Source organism: Miniopterus natalensis, chromosome 13 (genome assembly GCF_054644295.1).
Source record: "Miniopterus natalensis isolate mMinNat1 chromosome 13, mMinNat1.hap1, whole genome shotgun sequence".
In the NCBI taxonomy this organism is placed as follows: Eukaryota; Metazoa; Chordata; class Mammalia; order Chiroptera; family Miniopteridae; genus Miniopterus; species Miniopterus natalensis.
Genome location: NC_142093.1, coordinates 26,259,052 through 26,283,151, shown reverse-complemented (window position 1 = coordinate 26,283,151; position 24,100 = coordinate 26,259,052). Strand labels below are relative to the sequence as shown.

The 24,100-nt window shown below is 36.6% G+C and overlaps 1 protein-coding gene across 9 annotated transcripts in view; it reads left to right on the top strand.

The window, feature by feature from the left end:
• Positions 1 to 24,100, top strand: part of NRXN1 (neurexin 1) — a 916,310-nt gene that overhangs the window by 421,587 nt on the left and 470,623 nt on the right. For all 9 annotated transcript variants that reach the window (XM_087823555.1, XM_087823549.1, XM_087823546.1 and 6 more), the window contains 2 exons: positions 1,681 to 1,707; positions 22,290 to 22,412. In XM_087823555.1, the coding sequence (XP_087679681.1) occupies positions 1,681 to 1,707; positions 22,290 to 22,412 (150 nt within the window). The remainder of the gene's footprint in view (positions 1 to 1,680; positions 1,708 to 22,289; positions 22,413 to 24,100) is intronic.

Here is a 24,100-nt window from a genome sequence, read left to right as displayed (position 1 = left end):
AGAATTATCCATAATTAGCACATTGTTTCACGCAAGCCTGTGCCATCAATGTCTAGTAAAGTACTTGGAATCAGTTTTCTTCCTAAACTTGACCTTTCACAACTTGTTTAATTTTTTTCAGGTGATCTATGCTCATACTGAATGAAGAATTATAAATAACATCCCCAATAATTTTCAATATTATTATTAACTCCAAGAGGAGTACAAGTTAATGAGGTTTTACTGTACTTACTGGAAGTGATAAACACACAGAAATTAATTAACAGAAAACGTGACTAAAAAGAGAAATTTTTGAAACTATGTAGACTTACAAAGAGTAGTAAATGTGATGAGGTAGGGCATTTCTAAAAACCCCACCTACATTTTCTAATTGTGCTGGACAGAATGATAGATCATAAAATATAAAATTGTTTCACGGATAGCTTATTAAATACAATTGCATTCAATTAATATTAGTTAAGTTACGTAGTGAGGGTGTTTTCTAAAGAGTAGGGAACACCACGCAGCGTTCATTTCCTGTTCTGTTAGAGTTCCCTCTGGTGACAATGACAGGTTACTGCAGCCAATCAAAATAAACGGCCTAATTGCAGCCCAGGGGCTGCTGGCCCACGTGGCAACACTCAAGGGGATTTTACAACAGCAAAGCATTCTGTGGAAAGAGCTGTGTCGATGCTGGTCCTTGGCTGTTTGCAACCACTTTTCTGATGCGGTTGACGACACATGACAAACTCAGCTACATGGAAACAGAATCTAGGTTTATATTTTTCATGTTCCCCAAAGGCATTAAATACTACAACCAAAATCAACTAATATTTATCCAGACATAAAATAAACACAAAACATCCCACATAATCCGTTAAAGATAACCCTTATAATCACAGTCTGCGTTATTCAGGTCAGACAGCCTGTTCTTAGAGAATCTGCTTTTATGTGAGAAGCAAGTATGAGAAAAGGAAAATCAATGGCACTGTTAACCATGACACTTACTGCATAGAGATGACATTGTTAGCTCCTCGGAGGCATAGGCTGGTGTGTCCTGAAGAATAACCCTACTCCTCAGCCACTCAAGTTTCTAAAAGAAATATGCAATGTTTCTTTCCTTCTCTGATTAATACAAGGCATTCAATCCAGCCAACCTCGGACTGTTACCTCTTTGCCCAAGCGAAAACAAAACAAAACAAAGCATTAGGGCGAGGTGAGAATAATCTCAACTTGCTTTCCATTGACCACCACGATTCTAAAGGACCCTCTTGGCCTTTGTGGGATATTAGATTTTGGAGGTCCAAGATGTCTGAGCCTAGCTGGGCTTGCACCTGCACCCCATTGTGACGGAGCACTTTTTAATTAAGCTGAAAACAATAATCTGTTCTTTCACACATGGGGAGAAAGTTGCAGCCAGTCTAAGCCAAGCATCTTTGACAGTTAACAAGTCTTTATTTCACTTAGATTTGTCACCATGTAGCTTTGTTTGAATTGGCCATTTTTTAAAACCTTCTAATGTTGTTTCCAATGGTGAAGTTTTATAACGATGAATCTGGGTTTTAGAAATACGTAAAGTTATGGAGTGGCCATATTTGCATGTGTCTGTCCCCGGAAGGGTGGACTGTGATTTTATTGGATGTCTGCAGCTATTACCTTGAAGGATAAATTTTCATTTTTCATCTATTCTTCCCCATCTAGATTGTATCAGGATTAACTGTAATTCCAGTAAGTGCCTATTCAAAATTTTTAAAATGTTATTCCTCCATTATGATGTAAGCTAGTCAAGAAAAAAACAAGAGAGCAAGAGAAAGGCATTTATAAAGCTCATGAATTCACTTTTGAAGTACAGCAGTCCATCATCTGGGTTGTAAAAATTCATTTTGAACTCTGTCCAGTTGAAGACTTAACCGCTGCAATTCCTACCTCTAAGTGGCAAAAGAGGTGACAAACATTTTTTAATACAATGTACAAACGCCACTATAGACCTTTGGATAAATCAAGTAGTATTTGCATTTTGCCAGATCTTGGACTCCATTACCTCTCTTCGTGACCAAATTTGGAGGACACAAGAATACTGTGTGTCCTGTTTCTTTCACTTATTGTTTTTATCTCTTAACTCAAACACAGAAAAATATGTAATTCCTTTCATTTTGAAAGTTAGTATTAAGTCCTTGTAAATCCAACTATTTTACAGAAGAGAATGTGTTTTTCAGGTTATATATATACAAAAGATTACTTGTCTAAAGAAGTTTTTTCTTGTTCATAAAGAGTATTTACATGATGAATTTTTACATCCTAATCATATATCTGCAAAAATAACTAAAGCCCTTCAAATCTGTGATATGCATGCCAAATGATGAGTCAGAAAAGATGCATGGACTGAGTTTTGATTATGGACTAGAGAACCTGAAAGGATATAAGGACTGTGATTTTATTTTGAGTTCTAGCCTTAAGAGTAAATTTATTTTATTTCTTTACATAAATATTTAGATTTTTCTTTTCCAGGTTTTGCTGACCACATTAAGGAATCTCCTTCCATGCTAACAGAGTTGTTAGCTATTAAAATAAAATGGTTCTAACAAACTTCTAATATCTCATTGTCATATCAGTAAAAAAAATTTTTTCTGTATCTTTGGAAAATGCTGAATGTGAGTCTGCTCCCCAAACCACTGGTTGTGTTTCCAAGTGTCAATAATCCGTTCTCTGAGAAACAAGTGGTCTGAAGCTTACAAAACCAGAAGCTTTATCTAATGAAATATATACTATTTTGAACACTGTGCTTCTTATAACTCAGATTCTTCTTCAACTATTTTAATATTCATTTAAAAGTGGCAAAAAAAGCTGGTCTTTCCAATCACAGCAATATAAAGGTAACTGAATCATGACTTAAGAAAAATTAAATTGATAAACTACCATGGAAAACAGTAAAAATCATTTCAAACAAAACAGCTCCTGAAATAATCTGTAAAAACTCTCACGCAAGTGGAAATTTTCAAGTCTACACCGTGTCCTCTCAAACCCCTCTCTTCCCTTTCACCATTTCTGAACAGGAGCACAGACTTTGCAACTCTCACCCAGTTTGCCTTCAGCTCTGGGGCATGGATGCAACTCACACAATATTTCCAAAGCCAGATGTGCGCCTTAAGACAGCTATAGATGCTTTGATTCTTCCTGAATCTTAGAAAATCCATGTGAGGAGAGTATTTCTTCTTAGACTTCTGCTTTATGTACTCTTACAATAAAGCATAGGTTTTTAAATTTACAAAATGTAAGTACGTAAACTCTAGTATTTGATGGAAATTAACTCGACAAAATGAACTTCTGTGTTCTCCAGCTACATAAATTAATTTTTGAAATATGTTTGTAGTCTAACTACTAGACACTTACTTTCATTTGGCTTATAAGAGTCTGATATTAAGCATAGTCATTTTTCTCTCTGGATTTTACAGAGAATAATCTCTTTAAGGATAAAAAATTTTGCTGAGTAGTAGAATTTTTTTGGCTTTTAAGGAATATGTGTTTCATTTAAGTTACTTGAATTAAGTGAATGATTGTGAGCCTCCAGTGCACACCTTGGGCAGGACTGCAAATGCTTTACCTTGACAGCAGTCCCTGGAAAGAGCATTCAATGACCAGGTAATGTTTCATTTCCTTTACCTTTGTTTTACTTGGGGGATCGTGGGCAGCCTGAGCAAGAACCCCGAGTTCTAGCAAGAATTCATGTTCTTACTCAACTTTGACGAGAGGGAGGAAATTATATATCTAATAATGGAAATCTAACTCACAGTGATTAAATAAGCAGAGATGGCCACCTGGAGTGCATTTCCTACCCCATAAAAACGTAAAAATATCTGTATTGTAATATAACTTGTAGGTTAATGAAAGCTGATTTATTACTTTTATGACCTTTGAGTCCTAAGTTTGTATGAAACTGAGATGGATGCACATTTATTAAATCATAGCAGTGCACCACCACCGTCTCTTAAAATTCATAGCCTACCTAAGATATCAGCTGAATTTATTTTGAGGTTAATATGAAATACTTTAACTGATGTCTTTTCAGAATATTTCCACTGCAAATATATAAACTGTAACATAAAAGATTATCATGCATTGAGAATTAATATCAAACTTTAAATGATTAAGTTTTAATGAAGACCTTCCCAGATTTCTCTATACTTACTCAGAATTGCTGTTTCTTATAGTGGCACCCTCTTTCCTCCTCTCTACCCTACCCCCACCAACCTCCCAGTTTACAGTAGATGTTATTGATATGCAAAAAAAAAGATACATAATATCAGACTATCCAGTCTTTGCTATTGAAGAATTGGTAGTAGGTGAGGGGGACATCTGGCTGTATGTATGAGGCCTGCGTGATAACAAGAGCTGGCCGAGGTGTTTCTTTTTCAGCCAGTCCTGCGTCAGCAGCCCAGATGCAACACAGGCTCTTCCACGAACAGGCTAGGACACAGCCTTTTGTTAAGGTTCTTTTGAGAAAGGGCAGATTTGAATTCCAGAGGCCATCTCTGACAGATTCATTGTTGCCCAAGATTTCCCCCCAATAGGAAAAGCTGTCAAGAATTTTTAAATCAAAATTTTTAAGTTTTCGCTTAAAAATCAAAAGCTTATTTTCCTGTATGGAGAGGGTACTTTATATCAAAGACCCATCTCAAGGAATAGTAGTCATTTCCCTGTCAGAACACATGCCTTGATCTTTCAGATTACAAAGGGAATGTCTCTGCACACAATCCCAGACCAATCGCAGTTCTTTGATGCCAATTAGCTTATACCATCCCTAAAATATATTTGTTTTCTGCAAACTGGAATTAGATTAAGCTCAGTGTTTGCAGATTCCTGGACTGGGAGGAGAGCAGAGAGGTATGTTTTCTATGGCTCTCCATTCTCCTCTGCCCAGGGTAAGAATAAAGGGGCAATCAGATTGCTCTCGCCTCTGTAATCAACTCCAATATTGAGAACAAAAGTCTACCATCGTAAAGTACATTTATATGGGAGTTGCTAAAGAACCACCATCTTTTAATGCAGATAATTTCTTCCCTGGACAGTAAAAAGTACTTCAATATAGATAGATGAGAAAAGAGTGTAATGTAAGTAAAGACACATTCTTTTAACATAAAGAGGAAAAATTATTTTAATTAACACAAAAAGACCTGTTACAGAGTATTTTACATAAAATCATTATTGCAGAAATCTATACTAACACAAACTATTCATTAATAAATTACTGCCAAGAGAATCCAAGTCAGAGTGAATAGTACTTTTGTGACCAACACATGAATTATTTTCATGAAAAGATGAGTGAGTGATAGTCTCTTGCCTGCTCCATAATATTAATAATAGCCTTAAGAAGTCTTTTAAAGATTGTAAAGAATGCAAAATTTTCTACTCCTCATAAAATGTTCTCAAATGCATTATTAATAAGATCCGTACTGACCATCAGTCTTACTCTGCATTCTTTCTATCTGCCAAAACACATAGCCTGATGTCCTGGTCACTCTGAGATAATGTGACTAAGACAGCCTCAATTTGATGCCCCAAATCTCCCAACAATAAATCCAAAGTTACTAGGCTATGTGTTTATATTTTTTTCCTAAAATTTGGCCTTCCTAGTGGTCTATTGCATGCTTCATTAGTTCCACTTTTTTTTCTCTCTCTTCTTCTAGTAACTTTTAAAGTTGTTAGTGCTCTAATCTTTGAAGGTTTAACTACATTGAAAATTCGAAAACTAAGCTTGTTCCTATGAATGATAGGTGGGTCCTAACTGTCACATAAACCACCTCTTTAAATATGTAGTGGATGCAAGGTTTGGTTTCGTTAGTGCTTTCTTTTTTGTTTTGTCTTTTCAAATCAATGACATACTTTACAGAATGTGCTTATTGCCCACAGGAAGGCTTGAAGCCACCTCTGCATCCACATAAAAAATGGATTTTAATAAACTCATGATCTCTAATTCTTGTTTGCGTTATTTTTGGTTTCTTTATGCCTTTACCCGTCTCTTTTTCTGCTCTCTGGCTCTTTCTTCCTACCAAGATTGATTCTTCTTGCTTCTCCATTTCCAATGCTGTTTTCTCCTGTTCTCTTTTCTTGTGTTTCCTTACAAGAATAAAAACTCTCTGGAGTTGAAAAACATTTCATCTGGCTGACCTTCCGACTATTTTTGGCCTCTTACAGAAAATGCTTTATCTAGGATGCAGAGACAATACAATTGCAGATGACATTAATGTGGACAGTGTCAGGGGTTGAAGTTCAGTGCCTTTTATTTTCAGTTCTGTGTCTAAGTATTGGAAGCAAGGAATGGAAGACGAGTACTTAACCCTCACTTCTGACTTGGAAATAATGAAGAAACACTCTGGGTAGTACATTTTTGTAAAATGTGCTATGATGGATGTTTGGAGTGGATAATAAGATCTTTGTATTATCATTTTATTACCAGAATGAAAAGATCAACTGTATATTAGTTATCACCAATTTCTTATGTAGATAAAAATGGAGAGCAATAAAGGATTGCAGAGTGTCAACCAGTGGCACTTAAGCAGTATTAGATTGCTTTGATCAGGCTGCCACTTGGCAGGCTACTTAAAAAGATAGGAGGAAAATTCTGGAGGCAGGCCTTTGTTAACATAAAGCAAATGTTCAGTTCAGAGCAGCTGCGTTGTACCTAAGAGCAGAGAATTGCAAAAGGGAGTCTTCTGTCTCAGCCCCCAAGCAGCAATCCATCACTTAGTTTGTCAAGTTCCATCACCCATTACCTCTCAGTGACTGGTGCAATTTATCTGCCGAGGATATGAGCTACTTTGTTTTGTTACTTTGTTATTGTCCTTTTTGGTTTTGTTTTTAAGCTGAAAATATATATTAAGAAAAGGAAAAGGCAGTTTATAAATTATTATTTTTTAGCAGAAACCTAAGAGAAATTGCATATGAAATATAGAGACCATAGACTTCTGGTGAAAAACAAATGGCTAAAATAAGCAAAGAGAGTTGACACATAATAATGAGCCTTTAGAAAAATATGAAAATTGGAGTAAAATGTAAGGAAAGCCCATTTGCATTATCCACATTTTAAATTTATGAGAATTTTAAAGAAAAGTGCAGTTTTTCTGTGCACATTTAGGTGACTATGTAGATTGGGCAAATTGTAATGTGAGGGCTTGCTAAGTAGAAGACTTGGGCCTATTTTAGTGGATAATTAATCTGTTCATTTCCTATATGCAAATGTAAAATGCTACAGTGTTTAAGAAGATTACTCTTCTGTGCAGGATAATAATTCATCTTGAAATTGGGCTCAATTATTAATTTTCACTAAAGCATTTCCTTATCGCTATTGCAGAATGTTGTGCTCACAATAATGCAAACTTCCGGGCCAGTGTTGACCCAGTTCATCCAATCCTCAGTCATTGTTGAAAGCTGGCATTATAACAATGGCCTAGGTAGATATTGTCAGACAGACCTAGACAGTTTCAGGAGAAGTATCCTCAACTTGATATTCCCTTGGTTTCCGTGAAAAGGAATGTTTCTCTCACACAACCACACGTCATCAAACGTAAAAGACCACAGCCTGTTGGTCAGATGTTTCGTTTGTTTCATTAGAAAAAGCTGGTTTCTAAACATCCACTACTTCCTTCATCATCTTGAGTTTCTTCTTTCTTCTGTTTTATTTATTTATTGGTAGGGAGGTAGCACCGATTATAGCTTCTACTTTTTCATGTCTTCTGCTTACCCCTGGTGTCTCCTAGTTCATGATTTCTGTGCACGGCTATTTCCTGTGCATGTCTTTTGGCTTTTTGCTGCTCCAGTACTAACTGTTGACTCTGTATATGTTATGTATTCAAAATCCCCTGGATGGAGACTCTAGTGAATTCAATACTTATGCTTGTTCAATGGAGCAGAGAGTTCAAATTATATCACCTCATGAGCCATTGACCAGATTTTAGCTTTGGGGGCTGATGATCACTGATGACCCATGAATCTATAATTAGAGTGGGGCAGGGGGGCACACCATATACTTCCCTTAGGGGGATGCAGGAGCATTAGGCTTTCCACACAAACGTCTTTTCTCTAGGTTGTCTGATTATAAATGTTTTTACTGTAGCTGTAGAATACGCGTGTGGATTACAATTTGTTCAGCAGTAATAGCTAACATATGGTGTATAAGTCAAGTGGACAAGTCTTTTTAAATCGGCGGGGAGCTGCAGGGGATCGTCAAATAATTTGGAAACTGAAATGGTCAGTGTGCTCAGGGCTCTTACCCATTTCTTTCACTGGTTACCAGTGGGAACAGAGAGCAAGATGGGTAAGAAGTGCATTATGAAAATGGTTTCCCCAAAGGTAAAGTAAGAAATTCTGAGAGTATTTAAATCACTGTTATTTTTATTGTACTTGGCTTATTTGCTATTTGTTCTTTGAATGCATCGTTCATATAATTGTGATAATTCTTCACCCTGCCATTACCCTTCCAGGTGATCGGTTTCTAACTATAGACTTGAAATGTTCTATGCTTAGTGCTATTGAAATAAATTTCAAAGTCAGTTGTCTTTTTCTATAGATGATTATTGTAATTAAAATTGCTTTGGAAATGTAGGATTTAAGGTAAAGATCATCAGTTTTCTTTAAAAATTTGCATATGAAGGATGTACATAGCCAACGAAATTTATTCATTAAATTGTTCAATACATAGTAAAGTCAGCCAATTTTGGAAATCAAGAAATTTCCAATGTAAAATGTGTACTAGTAGGAAATCTGAAAGTTTCGGAAATGTTTACATTTTACTAGGTGCAAAAGAGATAGTTTATGAATGTGAAAACTAAAACCAAAATACTGAACTAACACATTATAATGGCATCATGGAATTGCAGGTATGGATTTTTTTATGCATTATGAAAATGTCTAGTAAAAGAAAATTAAAAGGAAATTATTAAGAAGTTGTGCAAATATTCCCTTAGGATACACATGTATTTACCTAGTAGTGTTGAAATAGGCAGGCAAAAATGGAGGTAGAATATGACAATGATTCAGTAACTCCAAAAATAATAAAAATAGCAAAAATAATCACATATAGGAATTCTAAAAGTGATATTGTAGATGATGAGATTCCTAAAATGTTTTAATTGATCTTTCATTTATAAATTTAATTATTTTATTTGAAGATTTAGTTCAATAAATGAGCTGAGAAGCTTGACCCTGTCAAAAATAATATTTTGATAACTGATCAATTATTTAAACTTCACAACTAGGTAAAATTCTTTTAGCCAATAAGCATTAAAGAAATAATCAGTATTTCCTATTTTTTGTTATCAATTATGAAATTGACAAGGAGCTGCAGTAACAGAATTGCTTTTCTACAATGTTTCTGTAAATGTTTATAGAACCTGATGAGATTGTGGGTAATTTTTAATTTCCTTTCTTTGTTCATCTAATTAAAAAATTTCCTACAATAACTTTTTCCTCTACTCAACAATTTAAAATAAGCTAACAAATGTGAATAAAGGCAAATGCTCTGTTAAGATATAGCTGAAAACAAACCCACCATTATTGAGGACAATCTAGGCCTACACTACATTATCTATTTGTATTATGGTATGTACATTTTAAATGCACATTTATATTGGGGACTAAATTTCCCACTAATTTTGACCTACAAAATAGAATGAGTCTGTTTTAAAGCAATATTTGGCACCTAATTAGAATAATATTCATTATTTGGAAGATAGAGGAAACAGAAAATATACAAAAGTAGCTACCATTTCAGTCCTTGGAGGAAAAAAAGTATTAATATCTTAAATGCTCTTATAACACATAATACCTTGCATATCAGCAAAATATTGAGGGACAGCTGAATCTTGCAAATTTTGTCTTACATTTAATGATATTCAGATGCATTTACATTAACAAAGATATGGAAAATAAAACACAGGTAAAGCCATTGTTTCTTGAGTTATGCAAAAATATTTTTATGCAAAAATATATTCTTTTCGGCCTTTCACAAAAAATTTTATAACAATTATACAGTAGCATGTACTCAGACTTTAAGTGAAATGTGTTTCTTTAAAAATATAGGGTCATGGTGTGCAAATATTTTGCAAGATGCTTTTATTTTAGCAACATATTGTAAGCATATGTCAAGCACGTGACTATAACATAGTATTTTTAGATATAACCTATTGTTTATCTCAGATTTAATGCCAAGATGATATAAAGTAGGTCCTTGTCAGTGAGCCAGTTGAATAAAGATAAATTAGGGAGGAAGCAGACATGCCCAAAAGTTAGTTCTTTCAGGATTCATCAGTGATCTCCGAACAGTCCAATGGGAACTGTTTGGAAGCATCTCTAGGCAAGAGCTTGAGAAATAAACCAGATTAGAATACTCATAAGTGATAAGATACTTCTAAGTGTGTTGGCATAAGTTATCATCATTGACTGTAAGCCACTAAGGGGAAGCCTGACTAACAACTTTGCTGTAGGAAGATCAACCAGGGACAGGCACGCAGACATGACTTACTGCTTCCAGCAGGCGGTAGACCACCTCCGAGGGACCTCCAGGCACGAGCTCCTCAGATTAACCCAGTTTAACTTGGCGTAGGGTTTCATTGCTGATAGCCATTGATGTGACTGGGAAAGCACCGGCTGGAATACTCCCTGGGTAGGAGAGCACGCCATTCCTTTTAGAAGACCCTGATTCAAAGACAGCTTCAAAGAAGAGGCCCCGATATTTTTCCAATTACTAAAATAAATGATCAAAAAGAATAGCACTCAGGTGAGTGACTAACAGTTAGCCTGATAAATAAACTAACAATAAAAGAAACCAATTTAGTTAGCACTAGCTGCTGTTACAACATTAAAATTCAAAATAAAAAAGGATTTCATTGCTTGGAAAAAGTTTTTATTATCATTCTAATTTTCACATGATGGATGAATAAATTATCCTGAATTCTTTGTTCATAGCCTTCTTAGGGGCAGTCACTGAAAGACAGAGGGAAAATCAAAACAGATGAGATGCCACAGTTCATCATTCTGCAGACAAAATATCCCTTATCATAGTTCTTAGAATGTGTTCTCTTAAAAAAAAATAGGTTCGTGATGTTTACAATAAAAACTGAGAAATAAATTTTCAAGCATCATAATGATTTCTTAGTGGAAAAAAAAGGAAGAGAACAAACTTTAAAAAGTCAGAAACTTGGATTTTTTTTTTTTTCTAATATGCTTGTTTTTGGAGAAAATTTGTACAAGGATACCAGCAAAAGATTGAGGGACTGCTGAATCTTGCAAATTTAGTCTTACGTGTAATGATATTCAGATGCACTTACATTAACAAAGATATGGGAAATAAAACACAGGTAAAGCCATTGTTTCTTGAGTTATGCAAAAATATTTTTATGCAAAAATATACATTCTTCTTGGCCTTTCATAAAAATGCTATAACAATTTCGGTAATGTGTATTCAGATGATAAGTGATATATTTAATCAAATAATCATTGCATTTGTGACTATAATCATAGCTTGGCTTATGGAATATCAGATAGAGTATTTGTAAGTTTCCAAATGCTCAGTACCTGTATGCTTTTACTTTTTTTCCCCTTCATTAGATACCTTGGCATTGTGTATTGCGTAAGACATGCTTAAATAACTATCAACATAAAATCAATATAAACTTTTTTCTTTTCAAGTTACACTAACATTGAATACCTCTTCAGTTTATAATGCTTACTCAAAAGCACATTAACTGTTTAGTACTTCATTTTATACCTGCAAGCTATCCTATTATGTGATAAGCATTTCTTGGAAATGAACTTTTTGTCCTTAAAATAAAGTCACAGTCCAAGTTTTTCCTTTCATTATGTTAAGTTTATTTTATTAAACTTGCCAGTTGAGCTAGATTAGATTTAGAGAGAGCTATTTTAAAACATTCATATATTTATATAATCGGTGTTTATTTTTACTGTGTTATAAATATAATTATATTTTTTAAAAAGTAAATTATATTTCTTAAAATGTATGTTTTTCACGTTTAAGATTATTTTACATCAGAGATATTTATCCTGGTTTGTCATAAATGGGTACAATCAATGTCAAAGCAATAGAGGCAAAATGTTTCTTATTAAAAGATTTAAACCTTGTTTATTTATTTGCCTAGAGCGATGATATTTAGCCAGCTATGGAGCAGGAGGTAAGGCAGCTACATATGCTGAAGTTTATTTTGTAGATAAAAGAATAGGGTTGGTGTGGGCTTTGAAAATGGCAGAGGGGTCTCTGTGGGGTGCTTTTTCCAGTTCTCCAAAGTGAAACCCTTTTGGAGGCAAGATCCATGTTTTCTTATAATTAAACACTCATTAAGTCTTGAATCCCCCAATTCCTAAGCCAGCTACTTACTTTGCATTTGGAAGTTACTGACTGCTGGTTTAGGTAATTTTGCTCTCTTAGGCTCAACGCATCATTACATTTATTTTCAAGGGAACTAAGCAAAAAAAAGCTGTCTAAATAATTAACTAGAAAACTGAGTGAGTTACCCAGGGTCTACAACTGTACGACTTACCAGATTCTATGCTGCAAATATGAAAACAAAGGGATAAAGCTTTCTATTTATCGATACTTCCTTGTGAATGTAGACATTAAAAGTTAATGGAATTACTTTTCATTAGCTATTTAGATTAATGGAATACCAAGAGGTATTTCATCTACCATAAGAAACAATCCAACAAAATCTATACAGTTACAACCATTCAATGAATACTTGGTGAACGGCTGTTACGTTCAAGGCGCTGAACCATGGGACACAGGATATTTCCTATGAAATGGGAAGCCCACTGAAAGGAGAGAGTGACAATGTAACACTGGTCACAGTAGTTGCTATTAACCTCACTGTGCCTGAGGGCTTACCTATCCCAGGCCTTGTTTAAAGTGATTAAAGTGCAGGAAGCTTATGCTGCGGAACATTTCCATTGTTAGCGTAGTTTACAGGTAAGAATACTGGAGACTCCAAGCACTTAGTTTCCCCAAGATCTCACAGCTAGAAACTGATGGAAACTGGATAAAAGCCCAGTCTGTGAGTCCAGGCACATGCGGTGGACCAAGATATGTACATTTTAGAAAGTTAACAAAACAAGAAAAGATTTAAATAAGGATCCAACCAAAACAAATACAGTGTCATTAAGTAGCATATAACTCCTTCATTTCTCTGATGGATTTTAAAAGGTTATCAGATGTCTTGCTCCTGTTGCTAGTTTTCATTTTTGAAAACCAAACACCTCCAAGCATAATGTCTTGACTTTGTATAATTTGCTCAAAGTGCTTTTTAATTGGGGAGGGATGTTTCTAGTATTTTTCGTATGAAGAAATTTGTTTGTCATTAGGACTCTATTAATGTCTCTTTGCTTGGACAGAAAAGGTGAATAGCTCTTTTTTTATATGTTTTTATTGATTTTTAGAGAGAGAGGAAGGGAGAGGGAGAGGTGGAAACATCAATGATGAGAGAGAGTCACTGATGGGCCGCCTCCTGCTGCTCCCTCCTGGGGGTGAGCCTGCAAATCAGCACGTTCTCTGACTGGGAACCGAACCTTGACCTCTTGGTCCTGGGTTGACGCTCAGCCACTGAGCCACACAGGTTGGGCGTGAATAGCTCTTTGTAAGTTCATTCTGAACAGTTCTCAAGGATGTACTCATAGCTTAATTAGAGAGAGCTGAGGATGGATAGAGAAGACAGAGGAGTTACGTGGCTGGCCAGGTAGTTCAGTCTCAAGGTGGTTCGGGTGATTGGTCTGTCACCAAACCCAAGTCATGATTGGCACTAGGCCCGGCCAGCAAGACAGCTCTGCAACAGCCGACAGCTTCCCTGACACCCCAGAGGCCTTGTCACTAAGCGCAGACACTGTGAGAGAGGTGACTCAGCTGTACCTCTTACCTGGATAAATGACATGTTTGCCTCCAGCCTTGTGTGCCCATTCTTGAACACAGAGTTAATTAAGGGAAACTTTAAAAATAAATAAGCACCAAATATATAAACCTAATCGGGGCTGGCTTTCCCAGCGTGCGGCTTGTGTGGTCACCCAGGACCCCATGCTTAGAGGGGCCTGGGCTTGGATTAATGCCCTGCTGTTACCGCCCTGAAATCCTTTAATTCATTTGACATTGGGCTCACAGATTATTTAGTCTGTCCTTCCCTTAGTAATGTCAGTGACTAGAAAAAGGAGATTCTGGAAGTACCATTTGCATGTGTCTAATCTTAATTTGTAATTAAATGTGAGAAATAAAAACAAAATAATTTTGTTTCCAATCCATTATCTAGAAATTGAGAAAGATAAAATAGAAATATTCAATGTGGAGAGTTACTCTCCTTTTATTTTCTTTCTAAAGCAGAGGTCATATTGTTTTTTAAAGAAAATTTTTTTAAACCAGAAACTAATGGCAGAATGCAGGTGTCATAATTACAACCTGAGAGGCAGGCGCTCTTGTCATTTGCAGGTAGGAAGGGCTGCCGCCAGGAACCAGGACTCAGGCGTCAAGCAGGGTGGCCTTTGCTTCTGTTTCTCCGGCTTTTCTCTCTTCCCATTATTGTCACAGTGACAGGCGTGTTTCCACCTTCCCAGGGGAGGCTGTTGTCCTCAACATCAACTGTCAAGTAAAACTTGGTAGTACCTGGAGAAGTTGATACAGATAAACCTAATTTTATACACACACACAAATATCATCCATTTTAATAAAGGCCATGGTTCTAAATTTGTGGAACAGGAAAGGCAACTAGATTTTAGAAGTAGGAGGACTTTGCAATTGGCTTATGACATTTAAAACCTTAAATTGCTTTTGGTTTTTGTTGCTGTTGTGGTTATTGATAAGAAAACTGAGACTAAGCCCAGGAAAAGAATTAGACTGAGTATCATTACAGTTGTGTTAGATTTAATGGCAACATTGAATCTAAGACTCAGGTCTCCTGACTCTTAAGTTCTTGAATATTTTTAAACCATTACTTATTTCTTTATACTTAGTGTAAAAGTTTATGAGAAAGGGAAACTTAAATTGTCTCAGCCCACAGACTGACTGCCTGTTTCAATAAGCAGCTTTATTGAAACACAGACACACCCACTTGTTTATATATAGGCTGCTGAAATGTGTGACTCCATTACTGGATGTTATAGGCAGTTTCTTGATCTAAAACAGTTGAACAGTCATGTATGAATATAGAATTAATTTCTATGTATAAGGCAATGCTAGTTTTTTAAAAAGATGTGTAGCATAACTATGGACACTTTAAGATCCACTCTCACATCCTGCTCGTCCTTAGTCGGGATAACTGTGGTTGAAAAGACACAGCCTATTCTTAGCACAATGGAGATAGAAAATGGACCGTTTCTAGGAGGCAAATGGGATGGATCCCGACCTGCTTTATCGTCTATACAGCAGGGTAGGTTATGCATTTGCAGAAGCTCCTGTAAGAACCCTCACGCTCAGTCAGTGGTTTAATTTTCAGCAAGCAGATTAGCCACTGACATAACTAGGTAGAGTTACAAAGCAGAAGTTACTTATATTTGATGTGTAAGGCAGTGAAAAGGAAAGTCAAAACCAAACCGTTTTAACTGTACTGAGAGATAAGGTACTTGATACAGGTGGTCCATTCATGTATTTAGCATCTTTAAAATAGAACAGTAGAGGGAGATTGCTACCTAAAGGGTATGTAAGTCTCAGCTTTGTGACCCACAGTGTGTTTTAAAAAATCAAAAGATAATTGGTATGGGTCTGATCTTCTCAAACCACATCCATCTTTCAGCTCCACATTTTAGTCTCCTAGACGCCTTCGATCATACTGCCTCATAGATTTCTCAGCTTTGTTTTATGCTTTTTTATTCCTCTTTACTATTTTTTTTGGTCTACATTGAAAAACCAGTATAAGTAGTTCACAGGACATTTGCACACAAGGCTTTCTTCTAAAACGGATCCAAAGTTAGTATTATATGCATCTTGTCATATGTAATTTTGTTCCAAATATACATATGTGTATACAAGTAAAATTGGTTCCAAAATATGAAAATGAATTTAAAATACACTTGTAAGCAAACCCGAAATCAGTAAATAAAGGCTTGTTTAATCTTGTGGGAGGTACATTTATCAACTAACCTCCCATGGACTTATCTGCAAAATGAGACAGTTGGCTTATTTGTATATCCCTTGGAAGGTATTGTTTTCTTCATTAAATAATTCACTTATTGATTTATGCTCAATACTTTTCAATAGAATTTAAAGGGACTAACAAAAGTAATTTTAACTAATTGGAGGAGGAAAGCCAGTATGCAAAAAAAGAATTGCTTTAAAGAGAAAGATGAAGTTGCTAAAATTATGTGCACATCCTAAATCTTGGTGTCCTGGTGCACAGAAATAAGGCAAGGCAATCTGTTCCCCAGCTCACGTGATACAAGAGGAAATGACCGACAAATCTTCAGAAAAGCCCATGAACTTGGACTTGTATTTAAGGGTGTGTTGAGAACGGAGGCTAGAGACAGACCAGAATGGCAGCGTTCAAGACCTCTGGGTCTTGTTAGACATAATAAGTGACTTTCTGGTAAAATAGTTTTTTGATTCATAAACTACAATTTTTTTTTTTTTTTTTGTAAATCAAATCTAATTTTAAAAGCAAAGGGTTACGTGCAAAAGATATTTTAAAAAGCTTTTGCTGGAGTTTCTGATAAAATCATCTTTTACCCGCAGAGATAAATGAGCCCCCTGGAGGGTTCTGTGGGGTCCAGGGTTCCCGGGTGATGCCTGGGGCCCCGTTAGCCTGCCACTTTAACTTGTTGCAACTCCCCCTTTATATGGTTTTTATTCTTATGCAAGATTACAGGGGAGGGGGATTCCACTGCTTTAAAAAGAATGATAAACCACTGCCCTCCTGTAGCTCCTGGGTTTTCACATTGCACAACTGTATTTGTTCTGAGGAAGGGACAGTCAGAGGCACACTGGGCCCGTCTCCAACGCTGCCAGCCTGCCCTGGTGATTGGAACCGGGGCGAGAATCCTGTGCCACAGCTCAGAGAAAGGGCGCCTCAAGGATGGCTTCACTCTGTCACCACACAGCCTTCGGATCAGCGATTTTGTTTTCTAAGTGAACTTGTCCATGAAGCAGGGGCGTGTCCTGCTCCACAGAATGGTGCATTTCCCGCTCCTGTCTCATCATTTATTGATTATTTGGGGCTGTGTTCTGTTGGGGACACCAAGAGGACAAAAACAGTTTTCCCCCTTAAAGTTTGACTATATAAATTAATAAACACATTTTTTTAGAATACTTCAATATTGCCCTACTAGTTTCATTCGAGTTTAGCAATAGGTCTAGAATAACTCTCCTTAAAGTTCTCTCTGCTCTCTCCCTGCCCATGTCAAAAGAAAAATGAAATTAACAATAGCAAAAATGATAGTAATGAAAATGTTATAAATTTAGAGAACGTCCCATTAATATTGCACTCTTTCATGTAGCCGCAAGGTGGGAATATGGTACAGAGAAGTTCTGGTCCTTCCAAGAATGACAGAGTTAAAAGTTGGCTATAGGAGAGTATTTGCTTTTATCAATCATTCTTATTACACAGATAAAAATATAAGAAATAAGGAAGATAAATGACTTACTTAAGGTAGCACAGTTAGTTGATAACAGACAGGGACAAAAATCCAATTTTCACCACCATCTCCTCCCATAGTGAAAGTGGAGATGAAAAGTAATTTGCAAATGTGGTTACTAATCTGACCAAAAACAGCTACCACCTTTTATGTGTATCTCTGACTGGTAAATCAGTGCTCTGTAAGAGTAGTAGATTTCAAAGAAAAATTTGTTTGGCTAACTGGTAATCTCCCATTTCCTGTCGCCCCTTAAATTGTGGTTATTTCCAAACCCTCTTAGGAGTAAAATCTTAGAGCCACCTGGAATTCACAAATGGGTAAGTATTAATAGGACAATTAACTTGAACTAGATTGAGGAAACCTAAAATTTTTATTGTGTCTACCACTCTCTGTAATTAATAAGTTTTACTTACAGAGTGATCAGAAAATCCAGTGAATATCACTAACTAGAGAACAGTTATAGCATGGCTTAAACTTTTCAAAAGACTGGCGCTTTTACTAAGCCTTATTTATTCTTCCTTGGTTTTCAACTTGGATGCAGTTCAAATAGCTGTCATGGACCAAACCGTAGACTCATATCTTGGTGTTCTTTGAAAAGTTCACTTTAGTTCGGCATAATATAATGGGCAGGATAATTTTTAAAATTTCAATAGATTGACAGTCTGGAGACCTGGACTGCACAGTTAAGTAGTGACCAGAGGAACATCATCTAACCACTTTAGACCTCAGGTTCTTTGTTTGTAGATGGCTCAGTGAATTTCCATACCTCCCATGCCCCTTCTAGTTCTAAAATTCTTTAAAATAACATTAGCCTATAGAGCTGGATTTTGATCCAGTCTGGCAAATATTACATGTGGGCATTCAGCCGCATTGTACTTTTGCTATCTGCATATTGTTTTGGGAGCTGTGGAAAGGACTCTGGAATGGAGATGGAAGATCTAAAGATCAATCAGAAATTCACTCCTTATTGACTGAGACTTACAATATACTCAACCTTTCTCAATCTGCTTTTTTAAACTAAAAAATGGAAAAAAACTATGTTTCTGTGGCTTAAATAATAGATTATAGTAAGAATCAAGTATAAAATTACATATAAGTGGTAACTCCCTACAAAACACAAGGAATGATTGTCTTTAAAATGGAAGCAATGCTATGAACTTTCCTTAAACTCTTTAAAATATTGCTCACTATCTCAGTCTGCTAAGGCTACTATAACAAAATACCATGAACTGGGTGGCTTACACCACAGATGTTTATTTTTCATAGTTTTGGAAGCTGACAAGTCTAAGATCAAGGTGCTGGCAGGTTTGGGTTTTGGTTAGGGCTCTCATCCTGGCTTGCAGATGGCCACCATATTTTTGTATCCTCACATGGCAGAGAGAAAGAACTCCAATGTCTCTTTCTCTTCTTATAGGAGCACTAATTCCATCATGGGGGCTCTACTCTCATGACCTCACTTAGACCTAATTCCCTCACAAAGGCCCCACTCCCTAATACCATCGCATTAAGCATCAATGCTAAAGATATGAATGTTTGATCTATAACACATTAATGTGGGGGGGGGGGACACCTTTTGATATCCCCAAAGAAAGAAGAAATCTCAAAAAGAACTCAGATTTTTAATGACTCGAGTGACTATAATTTTGCCTTTCAAATCTAGACAAGAGGACAAATGACTCTCAAACTCAGAATTTCAATAGTTAAGAACCTTTCTTTATCAATTCCATGTGTTTTAAATATCTAAGAATGTGAGATCTCAAAGGGATTGTAAAGATCAGCTAGACCTTCTCTTCACTTTATAAGTTGAAGGTGTTAATTAAGACCACCAGAAACTGAATCACTTTGTAGATTGCTGATTATGAGTGGATCACGCCCCAAATAAATGGCCTTTCCTCTATATATGCCTTTAGTACCAGTCCCTTCAGTATTCCCAGTGACAGGTACAGTGTATTGTTAGGGTGGTTCTTCCATCGTGACTCAGAGGGTAGTTAACATTTGCTATCATTGTGATCATTCTGTAGAGCAAGCTGGAAGTCATGATGAGCAAATTTTCCACCCCCTTCGTTCAGATATGGGGAAAACAAAATGTAAGTTGCCAGCCAAGGGTCACATAGCTGGGAGGCAGGATAAGGCAAGGGAAGGTATGCAGGCTTTGAGTAGGCCAATCTGGGATGGAACACCTTTCTATCACAGTCTACTATATGACCTTGGGACAAGGAATTTCAGTTTTCTAGGCCTTTAATTCCACATCTGTAAAATGATAATAATGTAAAGATGAAGTAAGTTAACAGATAAAGTGCCTGGAACATAATAAGCATTTCCCAGCCCCCAACTTCTTTCTTAGTAGCAAATCAAGGACTAGCAAGCACAGTTCTTAGATCCCTGTCCAGCGCTCTCTTTATCACACTCCATGTTGCATGGATAACGTCCTGTTGAGCTGAGAATATTAAGTGCATTTTTAAAAGCCTTGTCTTCCAAAATCAATCTCTTCACATTTTTAATAATGCAAGAAAGGAGCTTGACGTTGCCCCACAGAGATTTTTATGAACCCAAGGGTTATTTTTAATTGGATTTTGTGCCTGTTGTTATGGAAATCGTTGTTTCATAGATTAAGCATTATGACTTTACTGCAGGATCAAGCCCAGGATGGGGTATAATGGTGATATCACCCTTAAGCTTCTTTTTCTTGACAAAACACTTCTAAAATTAAGAGAACGGGAGTGGAGCTGCTTCAAAAGCGCACATTTCTAAGGGGGGGGAGAAAGATCTCCCCTATAAAAATAGCTTAAAATGATATATTCTCTTTGCAGAGATCAAAACTAAGAATGACCCTTGCTGCCAGTAGGACGCTAAGATTCTGCAGAGCTATTAGACACTTCTTTCTTCACTATTGAAACTAGAAAGAGTTCCTTTCATCCTGGAACTTGCTTTCAACATTTGGTCTCAAAGCATTTTTGCAGTTGCTGAACTAACCGGCTTCCTCTAGTTATTTAGTGATAAATCTCTTAAAACTGTTCTATCTAGATGGGCTTTTATTCATGTATCCGGATGAATGTAACTTTTCTAAAGAAACAACAAGAGATGATCTCCAGTCTTCATGATGGCCCTATTTAAAGAATTAGGCAGTTCATCCTACAAAATCTACAGAATCTAGTTCATCCTACAAAATTATATCACTGGCTTATTTTATGCTCCAGAGAAACCCCAACCAAGGAATGCAGACCTCCTATCATCAGTAACATCCTAAGAGAGACATCAGGGAGCCGGGGGGATGGTCTGCAGTACTGAAAGCAAACAATGAATGATCTCTTGTCGGACTGACTACTGAGGTTTCTTCTCCGTGGTTCCCTTATTTATTTTTTTCTCTTTTGGTCTCTCTCCCCATTGGCATTTTAGTTTGTCCTATGCTCCTTGGACATTGATTGGTTTTGTTGACAGAATTTAGTTGAAGAAATTGTGGAGCAAATCCTGATCCAGAATCAGATGAAAGTCATTAAACTCAATGATGTCATGTATTAGTAAATTTCATCACTTTAAAAACTGAAATCCATCACCAAATAATGTATCTTTAAAAACCAAATAATGTATCTTTAAAAACTTTTCACTATTTTTCTCAATGAGTCATAATGTCAGATCAGTTGAAGTGCTTATTTTCCTATAAAAATTTTCTAGTTATACTAAAAGCTATTTTCCCTTGTTTTATTTTTAAGTAGAAGAGGGACATTTGTCTAACTTTGCCATTTCAATAATTTCCACAGAAAAACTTTCTGAGATAATCTGTCTGTTCTAAGCCAGTTTAAATTTCATAGATAAATGGAATTTCGACTGCCATAGACTCACTGGCGGTTACTGTCTCGGTTACACTTCTTTCCCTCTTTCTTTTGGTTTTCACCTGGGAATCCCTGCCCTCTACTGATGGTGTTCAACATCACTTTTTATTCCTTCCCACCCACTATGTGGCCCTTTTTTGTCTGTGACTTCCATTTTCCTTGTTTTCTAAGATTCAATACTTTTACCTACACTCAGTTTCTGTGCCTCCACTAGACTTAGTTTTCAGACGCAGCATTTCCTTAAGTGTAAGACCTTGGTGAACGCTGGAGGTACGTGAGGTCAGAGCGAAGAGCAGCCCTCACGCAGGGTGGGACCCACAGCGGCCTCCTCTCCGGAGTCTAATCCAGCCAGTGGCCACTCGCTGAAAATGGTTCACGGTCATATCTCTCCAGGAATCAGAGGTACACGACTGCCGGCTGCTACATGAGCAAAGAAGTGATAGCTGCAAAAATCAGAGACCTCCTTGGGGGGAAAGGGGTGTGCAAGTGTGGGAGGCTTCCCAGCGCTGTGTTGACTGTGCCTATTTATGACAACAGGTTCATTCGCTTGTCTTAGATCAACACATAATGTTAAAGAGTCTTCTTAACGTTTCACACCAGAATGTCTGTTAACTTGTCATTTTCCTTGCTTGCTATGACTCTAATGGGCTTGAAAGTTGATCCAGCCAGTCTCTCTCTCTCTCTCTCTCTCTCTCTCTCTCTCTCTCTCTCTCTCTCTCTCTCTCTCCTTTCTCCCCTATCTCTCGCATTTCTTCTCTCTCCTCCCTCTCCCTCGCTTTCCCCCTTTCTTTGTCTCTTTCTCTCACTCTCTGTGAGGTTCATTTGCTTGCCTGATTCTGAGTGTCCATAATGACTGTTTGGCATATTCTACAGGCAAAGGTCCCGAGACCCTTTTTGCCGGCTATAACCTCAATGATAATGAATGGCACACAGTGCGTGTGGTTCGTCGAGGAAAAAGTTTAAAGCTAACGGTGGATGACCAACAGGCCATGACAGGTAAACCCCACTGTCCCCATTGCCCTCTCTTTTTCTGGAGCTTTAGACTTTCCCATTTACTGCAGGTGACTGAAATCCATGTGCACAACTTGAAGCTGATAAAGAGTTCTTTTTCTGTATGTGTGTGGTTTGTCTTTCAGTGTTCTTTCCTTTTTTTAAAAAAATATTTTATTAAATTTATTGGGGTGACATTGGTTAATAAGATTATATAGGTTTCAAGTGTACATTTCTATAATCATGATCTGTATATTGCACTGTGTGCCCACCACCCAAAATCAAATCATCTTCTGTCACCATATATTTGCCCCCCTTTACCCTTTACTGCCCCCACACCCCCTTCCCTCTTGTCTGTGTCTATAAGTTTCAATTTTATAGTCCACATATGATTGATATATGGTTCTTAGCTTTTTCTGACTTATTTCACTTAGCACAATATTCTCAAGGTCCATCCATGTTGTTGCAAATGTCAGTATTTCATCTGTTCTTATGGCTGAATAGTATTCCATGGAATATATGTACCATATCTTCTTTACCCAGTCATCTATCAAAGGACATTTCAATTGTTTCCGTGTCTTTGCCACCATGAATGATGCTGCAATTAATATAGGGGGTGCATATATCTTTGCAAATAAATGTTTTCAAATTTTTCTGGTAGGTACTCAGAAGAGGGATTGCTGGGTCATATGGTAACTCTATTCTTAATTTTTTGAGGAACCTCCATGCTGTTTTCCGTAGCGGCTGTACCAGTTTACATTCCCACCAGGTTCCTTTTTCTCCACAACCTCTCCAACACTTGTTATTACTTGTCTTGTTGATAATAACCATTCTAAGAGGTGTGAGGTAAAATCTCATTGTAGTTTTGATTTGCATTTTCTTAATAGGTAGTGAAGTTGAGCATCTTTTCATATATCTATTAGCCATTTGGATGTGTTCTTGGCAGAAGTGTCTGTTCAGGTCCTCTGCCCAGTTTTTAATTGGATTGTTTGTTTGGCGTTAAGTTGTATGAGTTCTTTATATATTTTGGATATTAACCCCTTATCAGAGCTATTGTTTGCAAATATCTCCTCGCATTTGGTTGGTTGCCTTTTTGTTTCCTTAGAATTTTCTTTTGTTGTGCAGAAGCTTTTTAGACCCATTCATTTACTTTTGCCTTTACTTCCCTTGCTTTTGGAATCAAGGTCATAATATGTTTTCTAAGACCAAGGTCCAGAAGTTTAGTGCCTATTTTCTCAGAAACAATTTTATTTACTAAGCAGCATGTTAAGTGTTTTACCTCTCAAATGAACAACACATTCATATCATGTTTTTATCTATTTAATAATTCAAGAAGAACTTACGATTATAAAATATTTTAAGTTTGTGGCTTGATATATCTCTTCGTGTCTCATAAATATTGAAGTCATTGTTCACATTGCCAATTTCTGTTCAGTTTCTTTGTTTCTTCTATAGTTTGGTGATGCACAGCAGCCTGTTACACTTTTTAGCTTCCAAGTACATTGATGAACATGCTGGAATTCTGTTAGGTGAACTGCTTTTTCCTTATAAGTTATAATAGATCATTCTTGGCCATTTACTCCAGTTAGTTAAACTCTAATATTAAGGATGTCAAGTTCAATCCCTGATTTGTAGATTCCTAACTGAGGTGAGCTATATAAAGCTCCACCCCAGAGACACAGGGGAACTTAATG